The sequence below is a fragment of the Anser cygnoides genome, chromosome 22, assembly GCF_040182565.1.
Source record: "Anser cygnoides isolate HZ-2024a breed goose chromosome 22, Taihu_goose_T2T_genome, whole genome shotgun sequence".
Classification (NCBI taxonomy): domain Eukaryota; kingdom Metazoa; phylum Chordata; class Aves; order Anseriformes; family Anatidae; genus Anser; species Anser cygnoides.
The window spans coordinates 8579214-8600145 of record NC_089894.1 but is presented as its reverse complement, the minus strand read 5'-3'; the positions used below and the strand labels follow the sequence as shown (position 1 = coordinate 8600145).

Below are 20932 nucleotides of genomic sequence, written 5' to 3'. Positions count from 1 at the left end.
CGCCCTGCGCCCAGCTGCAGCACAGCGGAGGGAGCCAGGAGCTGCTGGTGGGGAGCAGGACCCACGCAGAAACGCGGTTTAGTTTCCCTAACGTGCTTCAGCTTAAAGAAAATAAAAATAATAATAGGAAAATAAAAACATGAAACGAATGCTTGTACAGTGAATAAGCCGTTTTATTTTTTGTCCTGTGCTCACACAATCTCTCTTCTTTCCCTGACAGGTCACAGATCATTAAAATAAAGTATATAAGAGTAAAATAATTTAAAACATACACGCAGGGCTCCATTCCAACCTCCCCACACCCACATCGCCACCACTTGTGCTTCATCTCACGCGTAAGTAAAGCTGTTGGATCTCAGGAGTGCGGGATGGGGGAGCCCCGCTGTGGTCTCGGCGCGGCTGCCGCACGCCCCTCAGGGCCGCAGCGAACGCAGCGAGCACCCGCGGCCCCCCCATGCCGCACTCCGAGACGCAGCTCCTTTCCCCACAGCCTGGAAAACGTGTGCCCACGCCAGACGTCTTCCTTCTCAGCAGCCCTGCGCTGCCCCGGGCTTCTCCAGCCCCCCCGGCAGCAGCTCGCTTCCTCTGGCATTACCAGGTTTCCTCCGTTACCACCCGCGTCTCCGCGCGCCGCTCCCCCTCAGCGCTACGCCCTCACCCCGTATCACATGCACAGGACTGGCTCCGAAAGCCATTTTAAGCTTTTCAGTTGCTGGTAAAGTCGGTACACTCCCAGCTGTGCTATATTGTAAATACAGCTTCTAGGATCGTCTCCGTGGCGGAGACCAACAGTGATCAAGGCACTACCCCCACCCCCCTCCTTAAAACAAAGGAAGTCAGACCAACACCTAGGGACAGAAGAGAATCCTATAATGTGATCACACGGTTACACTGAATCTTTATGGCAAAGAGAACATTTAGCAGCTTTGAACGTTTGGGCTTCTCCCTTTTACTCAACACAAGCACTCTAGACCCTATAGGGAAAACAGGGCGGAAGCCCTACAAAATCAAAGCGCGGTTAAGAAACAGGAATCCTAACAGATGTCTAGTTCTATAAGTGACAAGCCCACGGCCTGGGGTAGGAGCGCGCCACGCCTCAGGCTCTACCCGCCCCACGCTGCCGCACACCCGCCCCGCGCCCGCGGGCCCTGGCTGCCCCCACCCTCCCCACGTCCCCCCAAAGCGGTTCCTCGGCCAGTCAGTGGGAGAAGACAGCGTCTGCATGCAGGCTACTGCGTGCCTTCTCATCTAACGCATCCCAGCACGGGGCTGGCGCGGCAGTGACATGCTCTGTGAGTGCGGTGGGGATGCGCAGCGCACTGGTTCTGTTAACCCTTCCCAGTCCCCCCTCCCTGCCCCCAAGAGAGCCTCACGCCCCAGCTCGGTGCCCCCAAGGCGTCCCAGCTCCCCCACGCATACGGTAAGGGCTCTCCCACAAGCCCTGCCTGAGCTCCCTCAGACTGGAAAGGGTTAATGGAAGTCGCACCACTTGCGTGTTTCCATGTGTGCACTGGTCTGATCTAGGAAGGGATGTTGGCTAATCTGGAATTAAGTCAGGTCGAATCACACACACCGATGTCAAAACTGGTTCAGGAAAAGGAAAAAAAAAAAAAAAAAAAAAGAAAAACCCAACTACCTGAAATCACAGAACTTTGGAAGTTCAGAAAAATGTCTCTCCTATAGCTTAAGTTCATTTGCTTAAATCTCTTTTTCTTACTTAAAGCCAGTTCCTAACAGTAGTTTTTCCGCCTCTGCTGATCTCCCCACCAGTGATGCCAGCTTGTTTCCTGCGCTCAAAGGATTCCAGGCTGTGGAAGGTGCTGGGCTCGCCAGTGCACTGTCCGCTCCTCCCCGTCCCTCCCCGCAGGGAGCCCTCAAACGCAGCGTGCAGTGCCCGCAGTCCCTCCTGTACACTGACCGGCAGCAGTCATGTTTGAGAAGATATATTGGATAAGAAGGCATGAAAGTTCCTCTAAGCACTTCCAGGCTCAGCCCTTCTCCAGTTCTACCTTGAGCGAGTCTCCCGCTCCTCCCGCGTGCCCCCCTCACTTCCTCCGGTCCTTCTGTTTCCTCTCCTGCCGCCTGGCCTGCTGGTCGGCCAAGGTGCGAGGTATCAAAATAACACTGCCGTCGCTGGCGTACTGCAGGGCGTACTGGTTGGGGGAGTAAGGTTGGCCGTTCTCGTCCCGCAGGCGGCCGAACACTTCCTGGTAGAGGTTCTGCACCTTTTGCTTCATCTGGCGGATGGACTTGAGGAACTCCACCTTCTCCCTGAGCAGTTTGGACTTGTCCCTCTGCAAGTCCTCCACGTCCCGTTCCAGGTTCAGGATGGTGTCCAGCTTCCTCTTGCGGCAGTTCTGGGCAGCCATCTTGTTCTTGCCTCGCCTCCTGATGTCTCGGATGAGGCTCAGCTGCGCCTCGCTGAGCTGGTACTTGGAGAGCAGCTCGTTGAACTCCTCCACGGGCAGGTTGATGATCTTGTCGTTGGTGAAAGGGATTTTCATGGCTCTGGCTCGATGCTCATCCCTGCTCATCTGCTTGTCCAGGAACTCCGACGGTTTCTCCTTGCTGCTCTTCTTCCCTGCGCTGGGCACTTTGGGCTCCTCGGGATCCAGCGTCCCCGGCGCCATGTTGTAGGTGTGGTTGTGGCCAACGTGCTCCAGGTAAGGCAAGTAGTGGAGCTGCGACGGGTCCTGATAGCTCATGCGACAGAACTTGCTGTACTCGGGCTGGTACCCAACTGCCCCTTCCGTTTCCTCAAAGTCCACGTTTTCAGAGTCTGAGCTGTAGCCGACAGCTCCTTCCTCGGAAAACGAGGAGGAGGAGGAGGAGGAAGAGGAGGAAGAAGAGGAGGAGGAGGAGGAAGAGGAGGAGGAGGCTTCTGAGCTGCTAAGAGAAGCAGGACTGTGGCCAGAATCCAGAGAAAGACCTGAGTCAGAATCAAACTCTTCTTCCAGCTGTGAGGCCTGCACCGGGTTGAAACCTTCCTCAATAGCCAAGTCCATCAAGCTGATCTCATCGAGCATGGCTTCGTCCAGCAGGCCGCCCAGCGGGTCGGGCAGCTCGGGGCCAGCCGTCTCGTTGACTGTGCTGTTCAGCTGCGGGGGGAAGAAGATGCCGCTCAAGTTGGTGGAGCTGAAGGTGGTGTTGAGGCCGGTGGAGTTGTCCGGCGCCAGCTGGAGCAGGGCTGAGCTGCCAGCCATGGAGGGGCTTTCGATTTCAGAGCTGAAGAGGGAGAAGTCCTGGGAGCAGCTGCCCAGAGAGGCCTGATGCAGGCTGACATTCTGATTGATGGGAGTGTTTGGAGCGAGGCTGTAGTTAGAAGCCAGCAGGTCCCCGCCTGTGCCGTTGTACAGGGTTTCAGCGGTCGTGTTGTTCACTTCCATAGCCTGAAAGAACGGGAAACATCCGGTGAATAAACCTCGCTCGAGCCCTGCCTTTTCCAGTGCCCTTCACCACCAGCGCACACCAAGGAAGGGAGGACAATGCTTCTAGATCCCAGGGAAGGAGCTATGTCTCCAGTGACCCCAGCATCATCTGCCAGCTGCAGGAGGTTTACGACGCTGCCAGCAACACCCACGCGGGCACACAGTGTCACTGCACAGACCGGGACAGAACCAAAGCAGCTGTTACTAACCCCAAACTCCAGTTCTCCGGGAATTAGGTGCTCGGAACAGCCGCTGAACCTACTTTAAATTCAGCTAAGCATTCAGCTAAGCGGTAACACGTGCCTGGAAGGGCGAACGCCTTCCCACGGCCACCCCTCAGGTTCCCCCCCCGGCCGGCATCAGCCACCTCCGGACGCCGATCCCACGTCACAGCCGCGGCGAGAGCTGACCTGCATCTCCATGATAGACATGAGGTCCTGCCACTGCTGCTCCAGGTCGAAGGGAGACTCGGTCTCTGGGAGGAGAGGAGACAGCAGGCTGCTCTGGATGCCCGCGGGCCGGCTCTCGCTGGGCACAGCTTCGCTCAGGGTGGAGACATCTGCAGCTGGAAACTAACCACGTGAGGCAGAGTCAGTCCCTGGCTGAGCAGCGGCGGCCAGGAAGGCGGCCATCCCCGGGTGCCCTTCCACCTCCACGCCGGCAACTGCTTCTCCTTTGTTCAAAGCGAACCGGTTGCAGCTATTCCTCCGCAGTTCGCTATGAACTAATTAGAAGCAAAGCCAGAAGTCTTTAATTAATTGTGACCACCCCCCACCGCTACTTTTGCGGGCGTGATGCCTGAAGCCTCCTTACACAGCCTAACCCAATTTACTGCCCGTTCTGCGGTCTGGGTTGGGGTACGAGAGGTGCTGAAATCCCAGCGAGCTAACGAGCGCCGTCCGCAGGCTGCCAGCCATCGCCCCCTCTGCAGCCACCGCCGCTCACCTCCGAGTTCTCCCCGAAAGGGAAGGTGGCCTCCAGCAGCCTAAGGCACTCCTCCAGGGACAGAGCTGTCTGATCCTCCGCGCCAGGCACCTGATGCAAAACACAAGCGATCGTAGCCCCAGGATTAGGGAGGTGGTGGTGAAAAACAAGCTCCTACAGCACAGCTTTATTGCAGCGCATCCAAAAAGAGCCAGAGGCCCCACCCAGTGCTTCGCAGACTCCATCCTCCTGCTCCGGAGAGTGTCAGCGCTGCCCCTCAGCGCACCAGGGGAGGGAAGGGAACGCGCTCCCAGCGAGCCTCACCCCCTGCCAGCACTCGGTTTCAGGCTGGAGGGGACTGCGCCTGCCTACGCTGCACCACGCCACTGCCTCACCAGACAGCCCAGAGGCACAGCGCGAGCCAGCAGCCCTCGTCCTAGCGCCACGCCGGCAGCAACACGGCTGTTACCCTGCCCGCCTCGCCGCAGCTCCCCGGCCCGGCAGGCAGCCTGCGCCTCCCACCGTCAGGTCCTCCTGTCTGCCCGGGCAGCCCTCGCCCTGCAGAGCCCCGCACAAAGTCACGCTCGATGCCGCTGCGCCGGCAGCGGGCCGCGGACCCAGGCGCTGCATCGCCACGGGCACGGACGCCAGCAGACGGACGCGGGCGTTACCTGCGCAGGGAAGCTCTCCCCGGTCTCGCCATCCACTAGCAGGTTTCTGTCCAGGCCCTCGCTCCCTGCGCTCCGCCAGCCGTCCCCGCGCTCCCTCCCATCGCTCAGGTCTTTGTCCACTTCGCTCTCCTTCTGGCGGTGGCTGTAGTCAAAAATCTCTCGCCCAGCGCCGAGATCGATATCCTGTCTCCACAGGATGTCAATCAAATCGATGTCCTGAAAGGCAGACAAGGTTTCCTTGGGCAGGGGCAGGGGCCGGGGCAGGGCCCCCCGCGCCCGGCCGGCAGCCCCCGGCCCCAGCCCGTTCCCGGCCCCGCTCCCGTTCGCACCATTCCTGCGGCGGGGCGCGGCGCCCGCTGCCCATCGCAGCCCGGGGCGCGGCCTCCCGGGGGCGGCTCTGCCCCGGCCCCGGCCCCGGCCCCGGCCCCTGCCCCTGCCTCTGCCGCTGCGGCGGGGCCGGGCGGGCGCGCTCCCCATGGCGGGGGCGGCCCGGTGCGGCGGCGGCGCAGGGCGAGGAGGCGGCCGGGCCAATGTGGCGGCGGTGGCGGCGCGGCCGCCTTGCATCAGCCCCGTGGTGCGATCCCGGCCATTTGCATAAGGGGAGGGCAGCGCCGCCGCCGCCATCCCCGCAGTCGCCGCCACCTGATGCAACCCGACCGCGCCGGGCGGCCCCGCTCCCACCCGGCCCCGGCCGCGCACCGGGGGCCGCGCCCGGCCGCCCCCTCCCCGGTACCGGCCGCGCCCCCCGGCGCCCCCCCCCCCCCGGTACCTTTCTCATGGCCCCAGCTGCCGCCCGGGCCGCGGCGCGCTCCGCTCATGGTCCCGGGGGGGGGCGGCGGGCCGGGCTGCCCGGGGCGCGGCGCCGCGCTCGCATCCCCGGCCGGCGGCGGGAGCCGCTCCCCGCCCGCCCCGCCCCGCCCCGCCCCGCCGGCCACAGGTGCCCCCGGCCCCGCCGCCCCCGCCCCGCCCCGCGGCCCCGCTCGGCCCCCGCCGCCCGCCCGGGCCGGGCTGCGGCGCGCCCCGCCCGCCCCTCCCCCGCCGTTACCTTGGCTGCGGCGCCGCCGGGCCCCGCCCCGCCCCGCCGGGATGCGGCGCCGCCGGGCCCCGCCCACCCCCCGCGCCCCGCCGGGGGCCCCGCCCCGCCCCGCGCTCGCCGCCAATCCCCGCCGCCGGGGGCCGCCGCCCCGCCCAATAGGCGGCCGCGCGGCGCGGAAGCCCCGCCCCCGGCACGCCCCGCCCCGCCCCCCCCGTGGCGCAGCGGGGCCGCGCCGGGCCCCGGGCCCCGCCCCTCCGGTGACCGCGGGGAGCCGCCCCCGCCCCCCCCCCCCCCCCCGCCGCCTCCCCCGGCTGCGGCACGGCCGGGGCCGCGCCCCCCCCCCCCGGCCCTCCCCGCCCCGCGGGCGCCGCCGCAGCACCGGGCCGCGGCCCGAGCGGCCCCGCCGCGCCCCCCCCGGCCCGGCCGCCCCCCCCCGCCGGGCGCGGTGACCTTGGGCCGCGGCCCCGGGCCGGGGGAGGGCTGCGGGGCGGCCCCGGGACCGGGCGGCGGCGGCGGCGGCCCCGCCCCGCGGTGCCCCCGGTTGCGTCCCCGCGGAAGCGCTCGGGGCCCGGCTCCCCCACACCGGCAACGGCGCCTCCCGCCCGGCCCCGCTGCGCCGTAGGGCGAAGGGAACGGCCGGGGCCGGGGCTTTGTCCCCGCAGAGCGCCCGGGGCAGCCCCGCGGGACCGGGAGCCGCCCCCGGGAGGCCGAGCCCCGGCCCCGGCCCGGCCCCGCCGGGAGCCCCGCGCCCTGCCCGGCCCCAGCTGCCGCCGGCCGCCACCAGCCCCGCTCCCGGGGGAGGCCGCGCCCGCCCCGCGCCGCCCCAGCGCCCGCCCGGCTCCACCGGGCCACGGAATGGGGCCAGGCCCCGGCCCTGCGGGGCACCGGGCGCTGCTGCTGCCGGCACGGCCCGGCGGGGGCGGGGGGGTTACAGCGGCACGGGGGGGGAGCACCGGGGGGGGGGGCACCGGGGCAGGGCCCTGAACCGGGACTCCGGGCTCTGGAGCGTCCCCGCGGCAGGCCCAGGCCCAGGCTCCGGCCGCTGCCGGCCCCGGGGGAAGGCGGCGCCGTGCCCGTGCCGAGGCGGGGCAGCCGGGCAGGACGTCCTGGGCCCGGTGCCACCGGAGCCTCCCCTGGCCCCGGAGCCCGGGGCAAAAGGCTGCGAGGAGGAGGGGGCCCGAGGGGGCCGAGCAGGGCGGCAGAGCCCGCGGGGCCGGCCGGGCTGCCACAGGCACAGCTCTCCTGCGCTGCCCCTGGGAGCAGCCGGCTGGGCGGACAGCCGGACAGACACACGGACAGCCGGACAGACACACGGACAGCCGTGCTCTGCCCACCCGGGCTGCCCGGGGCTTCCCCCCCGGGGATCTCCCCCAGCAGGGTGCTGGGCCCCGCGTGCTGCTGCTCCCGGCCCGGCTGCGCTCTGAGGCCCCAGAAAGCAGCAGCGCTGTCGACCCCCCCCCCCTTGGCCTGCAGGTGCCCTCTCCAAAATCCGAGCCCGCTTCCTCCGAGGCTCTGCTGGGCAGCCACAGCCACGGCGCGCTCCCAGGCCCCAGGTCTGCAGCCAGGAGCCGGGGGCAGGGGGAGGAGGAGGAGGAGGAAGAACAGGAACTGTTCCGCAGGCCGCACGTGACCTTGCACGGGGCACTCCAAAGTCTCCCTCGCTTCCCAAACAAACCTGCCTCTCAGCTACGGGGGCAGAGCCCAGCCGTGGGGACGCCTGCGCTGTGCTCCGAGGCGGCGGCGCCTCCCGGGACCCCTCCACAAAGCGGGCGCAAGGCCCGGGGGGGGTTTGGGCTCGGTCCCACGGCTGCCCACGGCCATGGCACCAGCCGCTTGTCCTGCGGCAGCGCCACGCGAAACAACGGCCACCATGGTCCCTGCCGCGTGCACGTGTTCACACCGCTCACACCGCTCTCTTTACACCATCTCCGGCCTCCCGCTGAGCCAAAGCCACGTGATGAGCACCCACAGCATCCCCGAGAGCCGCCTGCAAAGCCCCCCGGCGCCCCTGCTGGGGACAGGGACCGCGGCGGCAGGGTGGCTCCTGCCCTCTCCACGCCCCGACTCCTCGGCAGCTCGCCTGAGCTTAGACCCGACCGATTTAGGAGACAGCAGCAACGCTGGAAGCGCCCGACGCTGCAACTCAGCACTAACGTCCTCCACACGGCGTGGCCAGGGAGACGTCGAGGCTGAACGTGCCGTGACAAAGAAAGCAGAGCCAAAAAGCACAGAGAGGAGCAGCTACCAGGGACCGGGGCTCGATTGCGTCACAGCATCTGAAAGGTTATGCCCAGACAGAAAAATAAACCACTTTCCAGTTCACCTCTCCCCACCCCTCTGTGATGAAAACCAAGCCATAAACATCTCAACTGGACGCGCTCCAGAGCCGAGTAACCCAACCACCCCGCCGACACCTGGGCCGGGGCTGTTACCCAACGCCTGTGTTTATTTCCCGGCGTTATTTTATCGGTTTCACAACACAAAGCTACGTGCACGCGTTGAAGCGCTGGCCCCGGCCCGCTCTCCCCTTCCAGTACCGCTTTCAAGACCAAGAACAAAGCCAACACAAAGGAAAAACGACCCCGCACACACACCCGGAGCCCCCGACCGCGCCGCCCCTCGGCCCCTCCAGCTCCCCGGCAGGAGCCTGCTGTTCCCACGCGCTAAGCACACGCCGCGCGCAAAGCACCGCTCGCTTCGGCGGCCGTCGAAGCAGCGAGAGCCGGCCCGGCCCGAGCTCTCCAGGAGCCCCCCCTCTCCCCCAGCACGCGCACAAGGAGCTGCCTACCTCTTTGGTCAGGTCCCCGTTCACCGGGGGAGCCACCGCTCCCAGGTCCTCCAGCTCCTCCCCGAAGCCCTGCTCGGCCCCGCTCTCCCTCACGCCGCCGTCGGGGCCGCCCCCATCCTGCAGGCCGCCGCCGTTCTCGAGGGCGATGCCGGCGCTGGGCTGGGTGCCGGACACGGAGCCCTCGGGGTCCCTGTGCACCAGCCAGGCGCTCACCTCGGTGGTGGGCACCTGGAACCTGTCCAGGGCCCTGACCTGGTTGAGCAGGCGGCGAGCCGTGAAGTAATAGTCCAGGTCTACGCTCTTGGGGTGGATGCCATAGCCGTCCAAGGTGTTGCGCAGGTTGTGGAACTGGGTCTGGGTGTAGGCCGAGCTCTGCCCGAGGATGATCTCCCGCAGGGGGGGCAGCTGCGAGGTCAGGTAGGTGTCCACGTCCACGCGGACACCGATCAGGCTGAGCAGGATGGTGAACTGGATGAGGCCTTCAGTGAAGTATTTCTTCAGAGAAAGCATTTCTGGGGGGGGAGCAGGGCGAGGGTTAAAGCCCCACCGGCGCAGCGCAGCACAGCCCCGCCGGGCCCCGCGCCCCCGGGCCGCCCGCGTGCCCCGGCCCCGCCTGTCACCACCCCAGCGGCCGGGCCGCGGGGCCGGGCTTGGGCGCCCGGAGCTCAGCGCCGGGACGGCTCCTGCGGGCCCCGCCGGGCACCGGAACCGGACGGGGCCGGGGGGGTGCCCCGGGGGGGGGGTGTCCGGGTGTGGTGTCCCCGGTCCCGGTCCCCGCGCCAGGCCCGGGCCCGGCCGCCCCTCGCCCCCCGCCGCGGCCTGAGGGGACGGGATCGGACCCGGGGCCTGCTCCCGCAGCCGGGACCCCACCGGCGGCGCGCGGCGAGGCCCCGCCGGGGCTCCCCCCCCCCGCGGGGCACCGGGAGCACGAGGCCCCCGCGGCCCCTCCCCGCCCCGCCCCGCCCCGCGGCCCCCCCCGGGCCCCGGCCCCGCGGGCCCCGCCCGGGCCCGTCAAGGCGCCCCCCGCCCCCCGGCCCCGCCGCCCCACGCCCCCCGGCCCCCGCCCCCCCCCGCTACCCGCTCGCCGCCGCCGCCGCCGCTCGCTCCCAGCCCCGCCGCCGCCGCCGGCCCCGCTCGCGCTCCCCGCCCTGGCCCCCGCCTCCCCCTCCCGCCTCGCGCGGCCCCTCCGCCAATCGGCAGCCGCCGCGGGGAGGCGGGACCGGGCGGCGGCCCAATGGGCGGTGGCGGCGAGGCGTCGCTCCCGCCCCCGCCGCCGCCAAGATGGGCAGGCGAGGCGGCCAATCGGCGTGCGGACTGCGACGGTGGCCCCGGTGCGTCGCCCGACGGCCGCACGCTGGGCCAATCGGCGAGGAGAGGCGACACCGCGAGACCCGCCCCGCGCGTCATGATCGACGTAGCGTCCGCCCAACGGGACGCGAGGCTTCGGCCGAGCGACAGCGGCAGCCGGCAATCACACGGCGCTCGGCAGCCAGCCGCCGGCCCGGCAGCTTGAGTGACAGCCGCGAGCACCAATCCCCGCGGCGCGGGCACCGCCCCGCCGCCCCGCAGCCGTTGCCATGGCGCCGCGCGCCCCGGGCCCTCACGGCCGAGGCCTGCGGGGAACCGGGGCCGGGCCCGGGCAGCGCCACCCCCCCCACACCCCCCCGCGGCCCCTGCTCGGTAGCGCCCGGCCCGGCCGGGCCGAGCAGGACGCCAGAGCCCATGAGGAGCTCGTTCGAGAAAGGCGGACAGCGGGCGCGGGCCCCGACGCCCGGCCCAGCGCTGCTTCCCCCGGGCGGGGACGGCTGCAGCCGGTGCTCGATCGCCCCCGGGAGCTCGGCCCCGGCCTGGGCCCAGGCAGGGCCCAACAAGGCCGCTCGGTGGCCGAGCGCCGCGCGGTGCTGAGCTGCCCGGGCCGGGCGACGCGCAGTGGCCCCTGGCACCTCCCCCGGGCAGCCGCGGAGCCGCGCGCCCTTCGTCACGGCTTGGTTTGGGTGCGGGCACCGGGCTCTGAGCGCAGCTGGGGAATGGGGACCGGCGGCACAGCCCCCCCGGACCGGGGCCGCCCCGACACCGGCCCGGAGCTCCCCCGCCCCGGGGGGCAGGGACGGGGCAGCGCGGGGAGGGGGCCGGCAGCACCCGTGCAGAGCAGGTCGGGGTCGCTCGCTGCGCCCCGGCCCCCCCATCACCGGTTCGCTGCGCCCCGGTCGTCCCGTTCCCCCCCCCGCCCCCATCGCGCCGCTCGCTGCAAAACAACCTCCGACCGCCCACGGGAGGCGGGGCGCGGCCCCGGCCCCGGCCCGCCGCAATCGGCGAGTTCATGGGGCAACGGCGGCCGGCGGGGCGGGCACGGCTCCGTTGCGACAGCGGCTCCCGCTCCGCGCAGCACGGGGGGGGGGCGAGCCGGGGGTGTCACCGAGCCCGGGCGTCCCTGAGGCCAGCAGCGCCTCGTGACGGGGCTGGCGAGCACAACGCGGCGCCTGCCTGTCCCCACCGCGCCCTGTGGTCGTGGGGCACGGGCACGTCCCGGAACCCCCCCTGGAGCCCTCCTGGAGCCCTCCTCGCGCCTCCCCAGGCAGCCGAGGGGACGGGGACAGGGCCGAGGGGCGCTGCCAGCAGCAACCCGAGCCGGCTGCCCCTGGCCGCGTTATTTTTAGCCCCCCGGGGCCATGCGGAGCCTGGCAGCCGGCCGGTCCCAGCCCTCCGCCGGCTTCAGGGCCTCGTAGCAGCAGAATTGGTGCGGAGCTGCGTGAAAACCGGACCCGGGGCCGCTCGGGGACAGCAGCGGCCCTGCGGCACGGCGCGGCGGGGGCTGCTCCGAGCTCCTGGGACACGCACACGGAGCGCTGCCGTGCGCTGCTGGCGGGCCCCCCCCGCGCCCCACAGAAACACGCCCGGGGAGGGCAGGGGGCTCCCAGCTCGGGCTGGGGCCTCGCAGGAGCTCCCCAGCGCTGGGGCTGCGAGCGGCAGGGCCAGGCCCCGTTTCCAGCCCCGTTTCCAGCCTCTCCAGCCCCATTTCCAGCCCCGTTTCCAGCCCCGTTTCCAGCCCCGTTTCCAGCCCCGTTTCCAGCTCTCCGGCCCCGTTTCCAGCCCCGTTTCCAGCCCCGTTTCCAGCCCCGTTTCCAGCCTCTCCAGCCCCAGCACCACGGCCCCGGCCCCGTGCCCGAAGGCAGGCACGCTGGGGAGCGCACCCCGGCCCCGGCGGTGGAAGCAAACCGAGGCGGTTGGGGCGCAGCCGGTGAGTCACCGGCAGGGCACGGGAGCCCGGGGCAGGGCGGGACCCGGCGTGGTGCCGACCCCCCCCGGCAGCACCCGCAGCCTGCACTGGGGGCACCCACTGGTGGAGCCCAAACCTGGCACCCCCGGGGTGACCCCGGGGGAGGGGGGGGGCTCCTTGCCCCACTGGGTCTGCACCTCACCCCATCGCACCCCCCCCGTCACTGCTCTGTCGCAGAGCCTGTGTTCGTGGGGGGAGTCCTTGGGGAGTGCCCCCCCCCCCCCAGCAGCCAGGCACTGCAGCACCTTGGGGTGCAGGAACCCAGCCTGGGGGGCCCCGTGCCCACCCCTCCCCTGCTGCAGGCGGCCGGGGGGGGCTTTCAGGAGGACACCAGCTGCTGCCGTGACAAGGCCGGTGGCACCGGGGCCAGGGGCAGGGCCCGGGGGGGCCGGGCTGGGCTGGGTGCGGCAACGTCAGCGCCGGGGGGGGCACGGGGGGGCTGCCCGGGACGGCGGAGCCATGGAGCCCACGGGGCTGCCAGTAGGGCTGGGACAGGGGCAGCCGGGAACTTCCTGTGGCCACCGCAGGACAGGGAGAAACGGGTGGGAAGGGGAGGGGGGAATGGGGGGAAGGGGAGATAAATGGGGGGGGGGGAGGGTGGGGGAAATGGGGGAACCCCAGAAACGGTGGGAAATGGAGAAACGTGGGAGTTGGGGGGTGCAATGGGGGGGAGTGGGGGGAGAGGTGGGGAAATGGGGAGAAACGGGGGGGAGTGGATGGGGTGCAGGGCAGGGGTGTGAGGGAGGGTCCCCAAAAAACAGAGGGGGGGGACCCCAGTGGGGTGGGGGGGCTCGGGGGGCACAGGCGTCCCCAGGCAGCGCGAGGCAGGACCCAGCTGCAGCCGGCCCGGGGGGGCTGAGCCCCTGTGCCCCCAGGAGCCCTCGCTGTACACGGTGAAGGCGCTGCTCATCCTCGACAGCCGCGGGCAGCGGCTCCTGGCCAAGGTGAAGCTCGGCCCCGGCCTCGCTGCTGTGGTTTCCCCGCTCCGGGGGGGTCGGGGTGCTGGATCCGGCCGCAGTGCTGACCCCCCCCCCCCGCCTCCCAGTACTACGACAGCAGCTTCCCCACGGCGCAGGAGCAGGCGGCCTTCGAGAGCAGCATCTTCAGCAAGACCCGCGGGGCAGGCAGTGAGCACGGGGGGAGCCTCTGCAGCAGGGGGGGGGCTGCAAAAGGTTTGGTGTGCTCGGGGACATCCCGGGGAGACACCGTCCTGCGTCCCCGCAGGTGAGATCGCCTTCCTGGAGGGACTCACCGTGGTCTACAGGAGCAGCAGCGACCTCCTCTTCTACGTGGTGGGGGGCCCCCAGGAGAACGAGGTACGGGGGGCTGGGGGGGCCGGACCTACGGGGCCGCGCTGACGCCGCTCTCCCGCAGCTGATGCTGTCGGCTGTGCTCGGCTGCCTCTGCGACACCCTCGGCCTCGTGCTGCGGTGAGTGCCCCCCACCCCAAGGGGACCCCGAGGCAGGGTGGGGGGCAGCTCACCCTGGGTGGCGCCGTGGGCTGGGACCCAGCGAGGGGACACGCGTGGGACACCTCCCGGGGGCTCGCCCGCAGGAAGGACTTGGAGAAGCGCTGGCTGCTGGAGAACCTGGACGGGGCCTTCCTGGTGGTGGACGAGATCGTGGACAGGGGGTGAGGCCGGGGGGCAGCCTGGGCCCCGTGGGTGCTGGCAGTGGGGCAGCCCCAGCAGATGTGGGTGCCCAGCTCGCCTCGTTGCAGCAGCCCCATCCCTGAGCCTTCATCCAGGCACCATAAAACGCCTGGCATGGGGAGGGAAACTGAGGCAGGGCGGTGGCAACGGGGGCGCAGCCGGGGTTGGGGCAAGAGCCGCGCCAGGAGCACTGGAGCTGCCCAGGCCCCACGGGACAGTGCTGGACCCGCTGCCCACAGGGTGATCCTGGAGAGCGACCCACAGCGCGTGCTGCAGCGCCTGGGCCCACGGGTGAGTGCTGGCCCCCGTGCTGCCCCCCACCCCCTGCCTCCTCCCCGCCCCCCCCCCACCTTCGGCCTCTCCACAGGCCCCCGAGCCCGCGCCCTACGGCTTCGTCCTCTTCGACTACCTGGCGGGCAGCCGCGAGCAGGGGGGCACAGGAGCCCCCCCCACAAGTAGAAGTGCCCAGCGGGTGCAGCTCTCTGTCAGCGGCCCCTCGCCAGCTCCCACCCCCGGCATTAAGAACGCCGAGGGAACCGCTCAGCGCTCCTGAAGGGGAACTGGAGGATTCGCCGCCCTCCCGCGTGGCCGCCATGGAGCCCAAATGGCTCTGGGCTGCCCCTGGGCCTGCCCCAGCCGCTCGGCTCCATGCGCCCCAAATAAAGCTGCTGCCCCCAGCTCCTGGCTCCCAGCGCCCCGCTCCCCGCCGTCTGCTCCAGGCCCGGGGCTGCCCCCGGTGTTCCGGGCCCGGGGCTCAGCCCTGGCGCGACCCCTCTGGGGGCAGAGGCGACCCCCCCCTGCAGCGCGGACACGGCTCCCTGCGGCTTCACCGCTGCCGCCCGGGGCAGGGCCGCACCGCAGGACCCCAGCGGGTCCCTGGGGGGCTCGAGCCCCACCGGGGGGTGCCCGCAGCCGGGTGCCCCCCTGCCGCCCACCCGCGGGTGGCTGTGGGCGAGCACCCGCAGGTGCTGCAGATCGCCGGGGCGGGCCCAGCCCGGTCCGTCACGGTCACACGGCACCGGCCCAGGCCCCCCCCCCCGGGCCCCCCCCATGCACTGCGGGCTGGGAGCCCCCTGGGAGCCCCCCGGGACTCCCCCCCCCCCCCGCTGCCGCCGCCTCTCGCGCGACGCCCCCCGGCCGAGCCCCGGCGCGGTTTTGCATGGCCCCGCCCCTCCCCGACCCCGCTCCTTATATGGCGCCCGGCCCCGCCCCCTACCCGCCCGGCCCCGCCCCTCCCCGGCCCCGCTCCTTATATGGCGCCCGGCCCCGCCCCTTCCCGGCCGCCCCCTATTCGCGGTCCTGCGGCGCCCCCTGCCGGCGGCGCGGGGCAGTGCGGGGGGGCCGGGCCGCGCCCCCGCCTCGGGACCCCCGGGGCCGCCCCCCCGCCCCCCCCCCCCCCCCCCCCCCGGCCCCGCGCAGCTGCTCCGCGCCCGCCGTGATCGATGGCCCCGGCCCGGCCGGGACGCGGCGGCCCCGGGCAGCAGCTGGCGGCGCTGCCCCTCCGGGGGGCGGCAGGTGGCCGCGCCCAGCCCCCGCACGTCTCAGCCCCCCCCCCCGGTCCCGGGTGGCCGGCGGGGGTCCTCGGACCCCGCGTCCCCTCCCGGGGGGCCCCCGAGCTGGGGGGGGGGGGGGGCGCGGAAGCCCCGCGGCCCGCAGCTGCCGGGGGCACGGGGACAAAGCGCAGCGGGGCCGGAGGGGCACCGCGGGGCCTCCCGGGAGGGGCTCCCCCCGCCCCCCCCCCCGCCCCTGCTCGGCCCCGAACCGCAGCCACCGGCCCTGCCCCCCCCGGGGCCCCCCTTGCCCCCCCCCGCCCCAGCCCGGGCCCCGCGGCCCCCCCCGAGCAGGGGCAGGGGCAGGGCCGGGCCGGGGGGGCGCGGAGCCGCGGGGGGGCGGTGATGGATGGCCCGGCCCCAGCCTGGCAGCCGCGTTTTGTCTGCGGGGTGGGGGAGGAAAAGCGGAGAAAGGGGAGGGGGCGAGAACAGAACGGAACGAAACGAACCGGGACAACACCGGGCCCCGGGGGGGCCGCTGGGGGGGGGCCGAGGCTCCGCAGCGTCCCCGCCCCGGAGCTCCCCAGAGCCGCCCCCCCCCCCGGGCCCATTTTTTCCGCCCGTTCCCCCCCCCACGGGCACCGGGCCGGCCGAGCCCCCCCCCCGAGGACTCCCCCCCGGTCCCGCTTTTCTCCCTCACGGCCTTTGCCGTTTTCCTGCCCCCCCCGGCCGCGGGAGCTGCCCCGAGCACCCGGAGGCCCCCGGGGCAGGGGGGACGCGGGCTCGGTGCCCCCCCCGCGAAGCACACAGACGTGTCCCCGGTGCGGCGGGCAGCTGTCGCCCCGCTCGGCGTCGTTTTAACGGGGAGATTTGGGGCCCCCGCGCAGCTGCGGCGCCTGCCCTAAAGGGCACCGACGGGGGAAACGTGGCCGGGGGGGGCCGCCGGGGGGGCGCAGCTCGGGCAGACGCCAGCCCCGTGCCTTCGGCAGCCCCCACCGCCGGGAAGCTGCCCCCGAGAACCGGGCTGGGAGCGGGGAGAGCGGCTGGGAGCGAGCGGGGGGGGACCCTGCGCGGAGCAGGGGGGGACCCGGGGCTGCGGGGGGGGGGCCGCGGGGACAGGCGAGGGCCCCGCGGGGTGAGAGGGCGCTGGGGGCGGCCCCCCCCCGACGGCGCGGCCCCGGCGGTGCCGCCGCGCCCCGCAGCGATGGAGCGAGCTGCTGCGGGGGGGTCGGGGGGGGCAGCTCGGGGCAGGCCCCGAGCAGATGGGCGGCCCCGTAATTGTGATTAATTCCTCCCCGGCAGGGACGCGGAGCAGCAGCCGGGGCCCCCCCAGCGGCGGAGGGGGAGGCGGAGCCCGGGGGGGCCCTGCCCCGCGCCTTTGTGTGCCGGAGCCGCCGCGCGTCCCCCCCCCCCCCCCCGCGCTCCTTTAATCCCCGTTAAAGCCCCGCGGTGCCGCCGGCCCCGGCCCCGCCGCTGCCCTCTGCCCCGGCCGCGGGGGGGGGTCAGGGGCCGGGGCCCCGCGGTGGCTAAGGGCGGCTGAAGGCGCTTTGTGCGCCGCGGAGACGGCGGGGCCGGCCCCCGGAGCCCCCCCGCGCAGCCCCGGCGGGCCGGGGGCACCCCCGGGAATTCCAACCACCGCTCACGGCCCGCGGCCCCCCCGCAGCGGGCGGCAGGAACCAGCGGGCCCTGAATCACCCCCCCGCGGCTCCGAGATTAAAATCGAAATTAAATCAGCAGCGGCCCCCCGAGGCCGGGCGCTGGGCTCCGGGGTCAGCCTGGTGCCGGCCCTGGGCTGGGGGCTCCTCTTCCCCCCCCCCCCCCCCCCCCAAACCGAGACCCCCCCAGGGGCGCAGTGAGACACACACGGGGATGGGGCCTCAGCTTTATTGAGCAGCGCCCAGCCCGCGGCCACGGCACCGCTGGGGAGGGACAAGGGGAGCGGGGGCCCAGGACCCCTCGGGGGGGGGGGGGCAGGACCCCCCCCGCTCACAGCGAGACGCCCATCAGGTTCACCGGCCGCCCGCCGTAGCGCTTGGAGATGTCGGCCTCGATCTGCAGGACAGAGGCCGGGTGAGGGGGGGCGGGGGGGGGCAGCCGGGGGCAGCCCCGCTCCGTCCCTCACCAGCCGCTGGAGCTCCCTGGTCGTCTCCAGCAGGCGGTCCAGCTTGGGCTCCAGGGCGCCCTGCTCCGCCAGCGCCTCCTGCCGCTTCTGGCTCAGCGCCTCCCTCTTGGCCAGCAGCAGCTCCGCCTGCTTCAGCTTCTGCTGCAGCAGCTCGCTGACGCGGTCCACGTACCTGCGGGGGGAGAGGCGGCCCCTCCGTCACCCCCCGCTGCCCCCAGGGGCGCCCCCATCCCGCTGCCCCCAGGGGCGCCCCCATCCCGCTGCCCCCGGCCCCGACCCCCAGCTCCCCCCCGTGCCCCCGGTGAGGCGACCTGGGGGAGGCGAGAATGGTGAAGAGGTGCTGCATGCGCCGGGTGCCCAGCTGGCCCAGCAGCGCCCGGGTGCTGGCCAGCAGGGAGCCCACGCGGGCGCTGGTCTGGCCCTGCAGCGTGGCAGGGGCCAGCTGGAACTGGCTGGCGGCCAGGACGTCGGCCTCCTCCTCCATCTCCACCAGGCGCTGCGCCAGGAACAGCTCCAGCTGCGGGGACAGAGCCGCTGGGGGGGGCGCCCAGCACCCCACCCCGCCTGGGGACGGTGCCCGAGCCGCCCCAGCCCTGCTCACCTCCATGAGCTCGTCGATGAACTGGTTCCGCGTCTCGGCGTGCTCCAGCAGCGTCAGGGCCTCAGAGCCGCGAGCGACCCCGTCAGGCACTGGGGGGGGAGCAGAGAAGGGAGGTCCATGGCTCCGACAGCGCCGTTGTGCCCCCTGCCCCCCTCCCACCTTCGTCTCTCCACCCAGGGCACTGCAGGCGGGGGGGGCACGGACCCCCATGCCCCCTTGTGGCCATGCTCACCCTCGGTGCCAGCCTCCAACACCGAGATCTGGGCCCCGTCACTTTCGCCATCGCCCCAGTCAATGCCATCGTCCTGCTGCAAAACAGAGGGCACCCAGTGAGGGGGGGCACCCACAACCCCCCCGCTGCCCCAGCAGGGCCAGAGCTCGTGCCCAGACGTCACCTGGGGGCTGGGCTCCAGCGTGATGCCCCAGTCGATCTCGTCCTGCGCTCCCCCACCGGCAGCAGTGCCGTCGCTTGCCCCGCTGGGCTCCAGCGTGAAGTCTCCCCAGTCGATCTGTGGCAAGAAGGGCAACGACCCCCTGAGCCCCCCCAAACTGTTCTGCCCGTTCCCAGCCGGGAGCCTCCCCCGTTTCTGCTGGAGGAGGCTGCCCCACAGCCCCCACTGTCCCTTGGCCCCGAGACAGCCCTGGCCCCGCCGCTGCACCCTCCCAGCAGGATCAGACGCTGCAGGAAGGCAGCGGGAACGCTGGGGAGAGGCAGATCTCTGCTGGGAGACGCTCACCTCCCCAGCCCGCTGCAGCACAGACCCACAGCCCCCAGCACCACGGGGCCGGCTCGTACCGCGTCCTCCTTCGGCTGCTCCGGCACCTCCTGCACCTCCGGCCGCTCCACCCGCACGGGCTCGAGCCCCGTCCTCCACTCGTAGACGGTGGTGTTGCCTCTCCTCCCCACGTGCCGCAGCAGGGGCAGCACCGGCTCTGCCGAGCTGGTGGGCGCCGCAGGGACGTCGGTGTCAGGTGCAGGGCAGGGAGCCCCCGATGTCCCCCGCCCCAGCAGGGTCCCACTGGGAGACACCCCCAGGTGTCCTGCCCCCGTGCCCACCTCTCGCACACGAACTCCACGCAGGCCTCGTACAGCTCGATGGCCTCGGTGAGCGCGCCGGCTCCCGCCCCGACCTCGGAGAGCAGCGAGGGCAGCTCCTTCACCAGGGCCAGCAGCTCCTGGCGCACGTTGTCTCCCTGGGGAGGGAGCAGGGACGTGTTGGGCTGGGGAAGCACGCGCACAAACGCCCCGGGACAGCTTCACCCCCCGCTCCCAGAGCTGGGCAGGAGCAGAGGCGTCACCCTCCACCCCCAGCTCCCCCCACAGGTAGCACGGTGCTGTGGGGACACCCCTGGACACAGGGTCCCCACACAGGGCCGGGGACTCACGGTGATGCCGTACTGCTTGCAGGAGGCGTAGAAGCGCTCGCGCAGCTCAGCGGCCGCCAGCTGACATTCCTCCTCGCGGCGCGCGAAGTCCTGCTGGGCCTGCTGGCAGCGGCTGATCTGCTTGCGCAGCGCGGGGGCCTCGTAGCTGACGCTGCGCACCAGGAGGCTGGCGAGCTCGGCTGCGGGGCGGTGGCGGGGCCCTGAGCTGCCATGTGGGCCCCTGCCGGCCCCGGGCACCCGGAGCCCTCGGCTGCGTGCGGCCCATGGCAGCCTCCCCCCGTGTGCCCCCTCCCCATCGCAGCCCTGCCCACGGCCCTACCCAGGTAGGTGTTCTCCTTCTCGTAGAGCGCCACGATCTCCTGCCAGTCCTGGAGGGGAGGCAGAGGAGGGGGCGGCAGGGCGGGGGGGGCAGTGAGCGCGGGGCTGCTGCCGGCCCCATCCCGGTGCCGGTGCCGGTGCCCGCTCACCTTCATGCGCTGGGACGAGTAGCGCCCGAAGAGGTTCCTGGTGGAGGCCTCGGTGCCCCTGAGGATCTCCACGATGCGCAGGCAGTGGAAGTAGTGCAGGGCTGCCGGGGGCGACGCCGTCACCGGGCCGTCCCCGGGGCCGCGCACCGGAACCGGGGGGAGTGGGGGGGAAGCCGGCCCCCGCCGTGCACGCGTGTGCTCACCGGTGCCCGCCAGCAGCCGCCGGATCTCCGGGTGCTCGGGCATGTCCCGCAGCGCCGCCTCCATCCTCTGCCGCACGGCCCGAGCCTGCGCCTGCCACCGCCGCCCGCAGTGCCGCCGGTCCAGCAGCCAGTCTGCGGGACAGCGCGGGGCTGCGGCGGGGCGGCACCGGGGGGCCGGGGGAGGTGACGGCCCCGGTACCAGCCCCAGCCCCGGCCCCGGCCCCAGCCCCGGTCCCGGCCCCGCCGTACCCAGCAGCTTGCTGGTCTGGATGTCGATGGGCACGTCCCGGTAGTCCTGCGGAGGGGCCTGCGGGCGGCACGAGGGGGGAGGGGGCACCGGCACCGGGCATCGGGACCCTGCCCCCTGCCCCTGCCCCTGCCCCTGCCCCTGCCCCGTCCCCGTCCCCGTCCCCGTCCCCACCTGCATCGCGCCCGCAGCCACCGCCGCCGCTTCCGCTTCGCCCCGTCCGCCCCACCCCCTCCCAGCCAATCCCCGCTCGGCTCCCGCCGCGCAGCCAATCGCGACGCGCCCGGCCCGGCGAGCTCCGCCCCGCCGCCAATCGGGAGGAGGCGGCTCGGGGGCGGGGGGGAAAGAGCGCCACGCGCCGCTGTTCTGATTGGCGGGGAGGAGGGGGCGCCCGGCCAATGGGAGCGGGGCGCCGCCGGGAGGTGCGCTCAGGGCGGAGCGCAGCGCGCATGCGCAGTGGCGCGCGGGCGGCAGGGAACGGGCAGGGGGCGGCACCGGGATGGCCCCGCCCCTCCCGGTCAGGGCCCGCCCCTCCCGCCAGGCCCCGCCCCCGCCCCGCCAGGCCCCGCCCCTCCCGGCCCCGCCCCGCGCCCCCCGGGCCGTGCCCCCGCCGCACGTTCCCCCCCCCGGTACCCCCGGT

The 20932-nt window shown here is 72.6% G+C and overlaps 3 protein-coding genes across 5 annotated transcripts; 1 reads left to right on the top strand and 2 right to left on the bottom strand.

Annotated features, from left to right (window-relative positions):
- Positions 1 to 152: 152 nt before the first annotated feature.
- NFE2L1 (NFE2 like bZIP transcription factor 1) lies at positions 153 to 10072 on the bottom strand. Its single transcript, XM_066981841.1, has 6 exons — positions 9925 to 10072; positions 8848 to 9359; positions 5024 to 5239; positions 4374 to 4463; positions 3839 to 4000; positions 153 to 3389 (listed from the first exon to the last, which is right to left on the bottom strand). Exons 2-6 carry the CDS (start codon positions 9355 to 9357, stop codon positions 2046 to 2048), a joined length of 2322 nt encoding a protein of 773 aa, XP_066837942.1. The 5' UTR covers positions 9358 to 9359; positions 9925 to 10072; the 3' UTR covers positions 153 to 2045.
- Positions 10073 to 10507: 435 nt separating this feature from the next.
- Positions 10508 to 14462, top strand: COPZ2 (COPI coat complex subunit zeta 2). 2 transcript variants are annotated; one of them, XM_066981842.1, is made up of 8 exons: positions 10508 to 12085; positions 13000 to 13068; positions 13170 to 13251; positions 13349 to 13440; positions 13499 to 13554; positions 13680 to 13757; positions 14016 to 14067; positions 14144 to 14462. In XM_066981842.1, the coding sequence occupies exons 1-8, from the start codon at positions 11168 to 11170 to the stop codon at positions 14327 to 14329; spliced, it is 1533 nt and encodes a 510-aa protein (XP_066837943.1). In that variant the 5' UTR covers positions 10508 to 11167; the 3' UTR covers positions 14330 to 14462. The 2 variants fall into 2 exon arrangements, with proteins under 2 accessions (XP_066837943.1, XP_066837944.1); XM_066981843.1 differs by lacking the exon at positions 10508 to 12085 and adding an exon at positions 12513 to 12604.
- Positions 14463 to 17136: 2674 nt separating this feature from the next.
- CDK5RAP3 (CDK5 regulatory subunit associated protein 3) lies at positions 17137 to 20579 on the bottom strand. 2 transcript variants are annotated; one of them, XM_066981845.1, is made up of 14 exons: positions 20467 to 20579; positions 20295 to 20352; positions 20046 to 20177; positions 19843 to 19943; positions 19695 to 19743; positions 19376 to 19554; positions 19047 to 19183; positions 18786 to 18930; positions 18385 to 18498; positions 18222 to 18294; positions 17990 to 18078; positions 17700 to 17905; positions 17389 to 17560; positions 17137 to 17318 (listed from the first exon to the last, which is right to left on the bottom strand). In XM_066981845.1, the coding sequence occupies exons 1-14, from the start codon at positions 20470 to 20472 to the stop codon at positions 17253 to 17255; spliced, it is 1527 nt and encodes a 508-aa protein (XP_066837946.1). In that variant the 5' UTR covers positions 20473 to 20579; the 3' UTR covers positions 17137 to 17252. The 2 variants fall into 2 exon arrangements, with proteins under 2 accessions (XP_066837946.1, XP_066837945.1); XM_066981844.1 differs by having other exon boundaries at positions 18222 to 18297; positions 20467 to 20577.
- Positions 20580 to 20932: the final 353 nt, after the last annotated feature.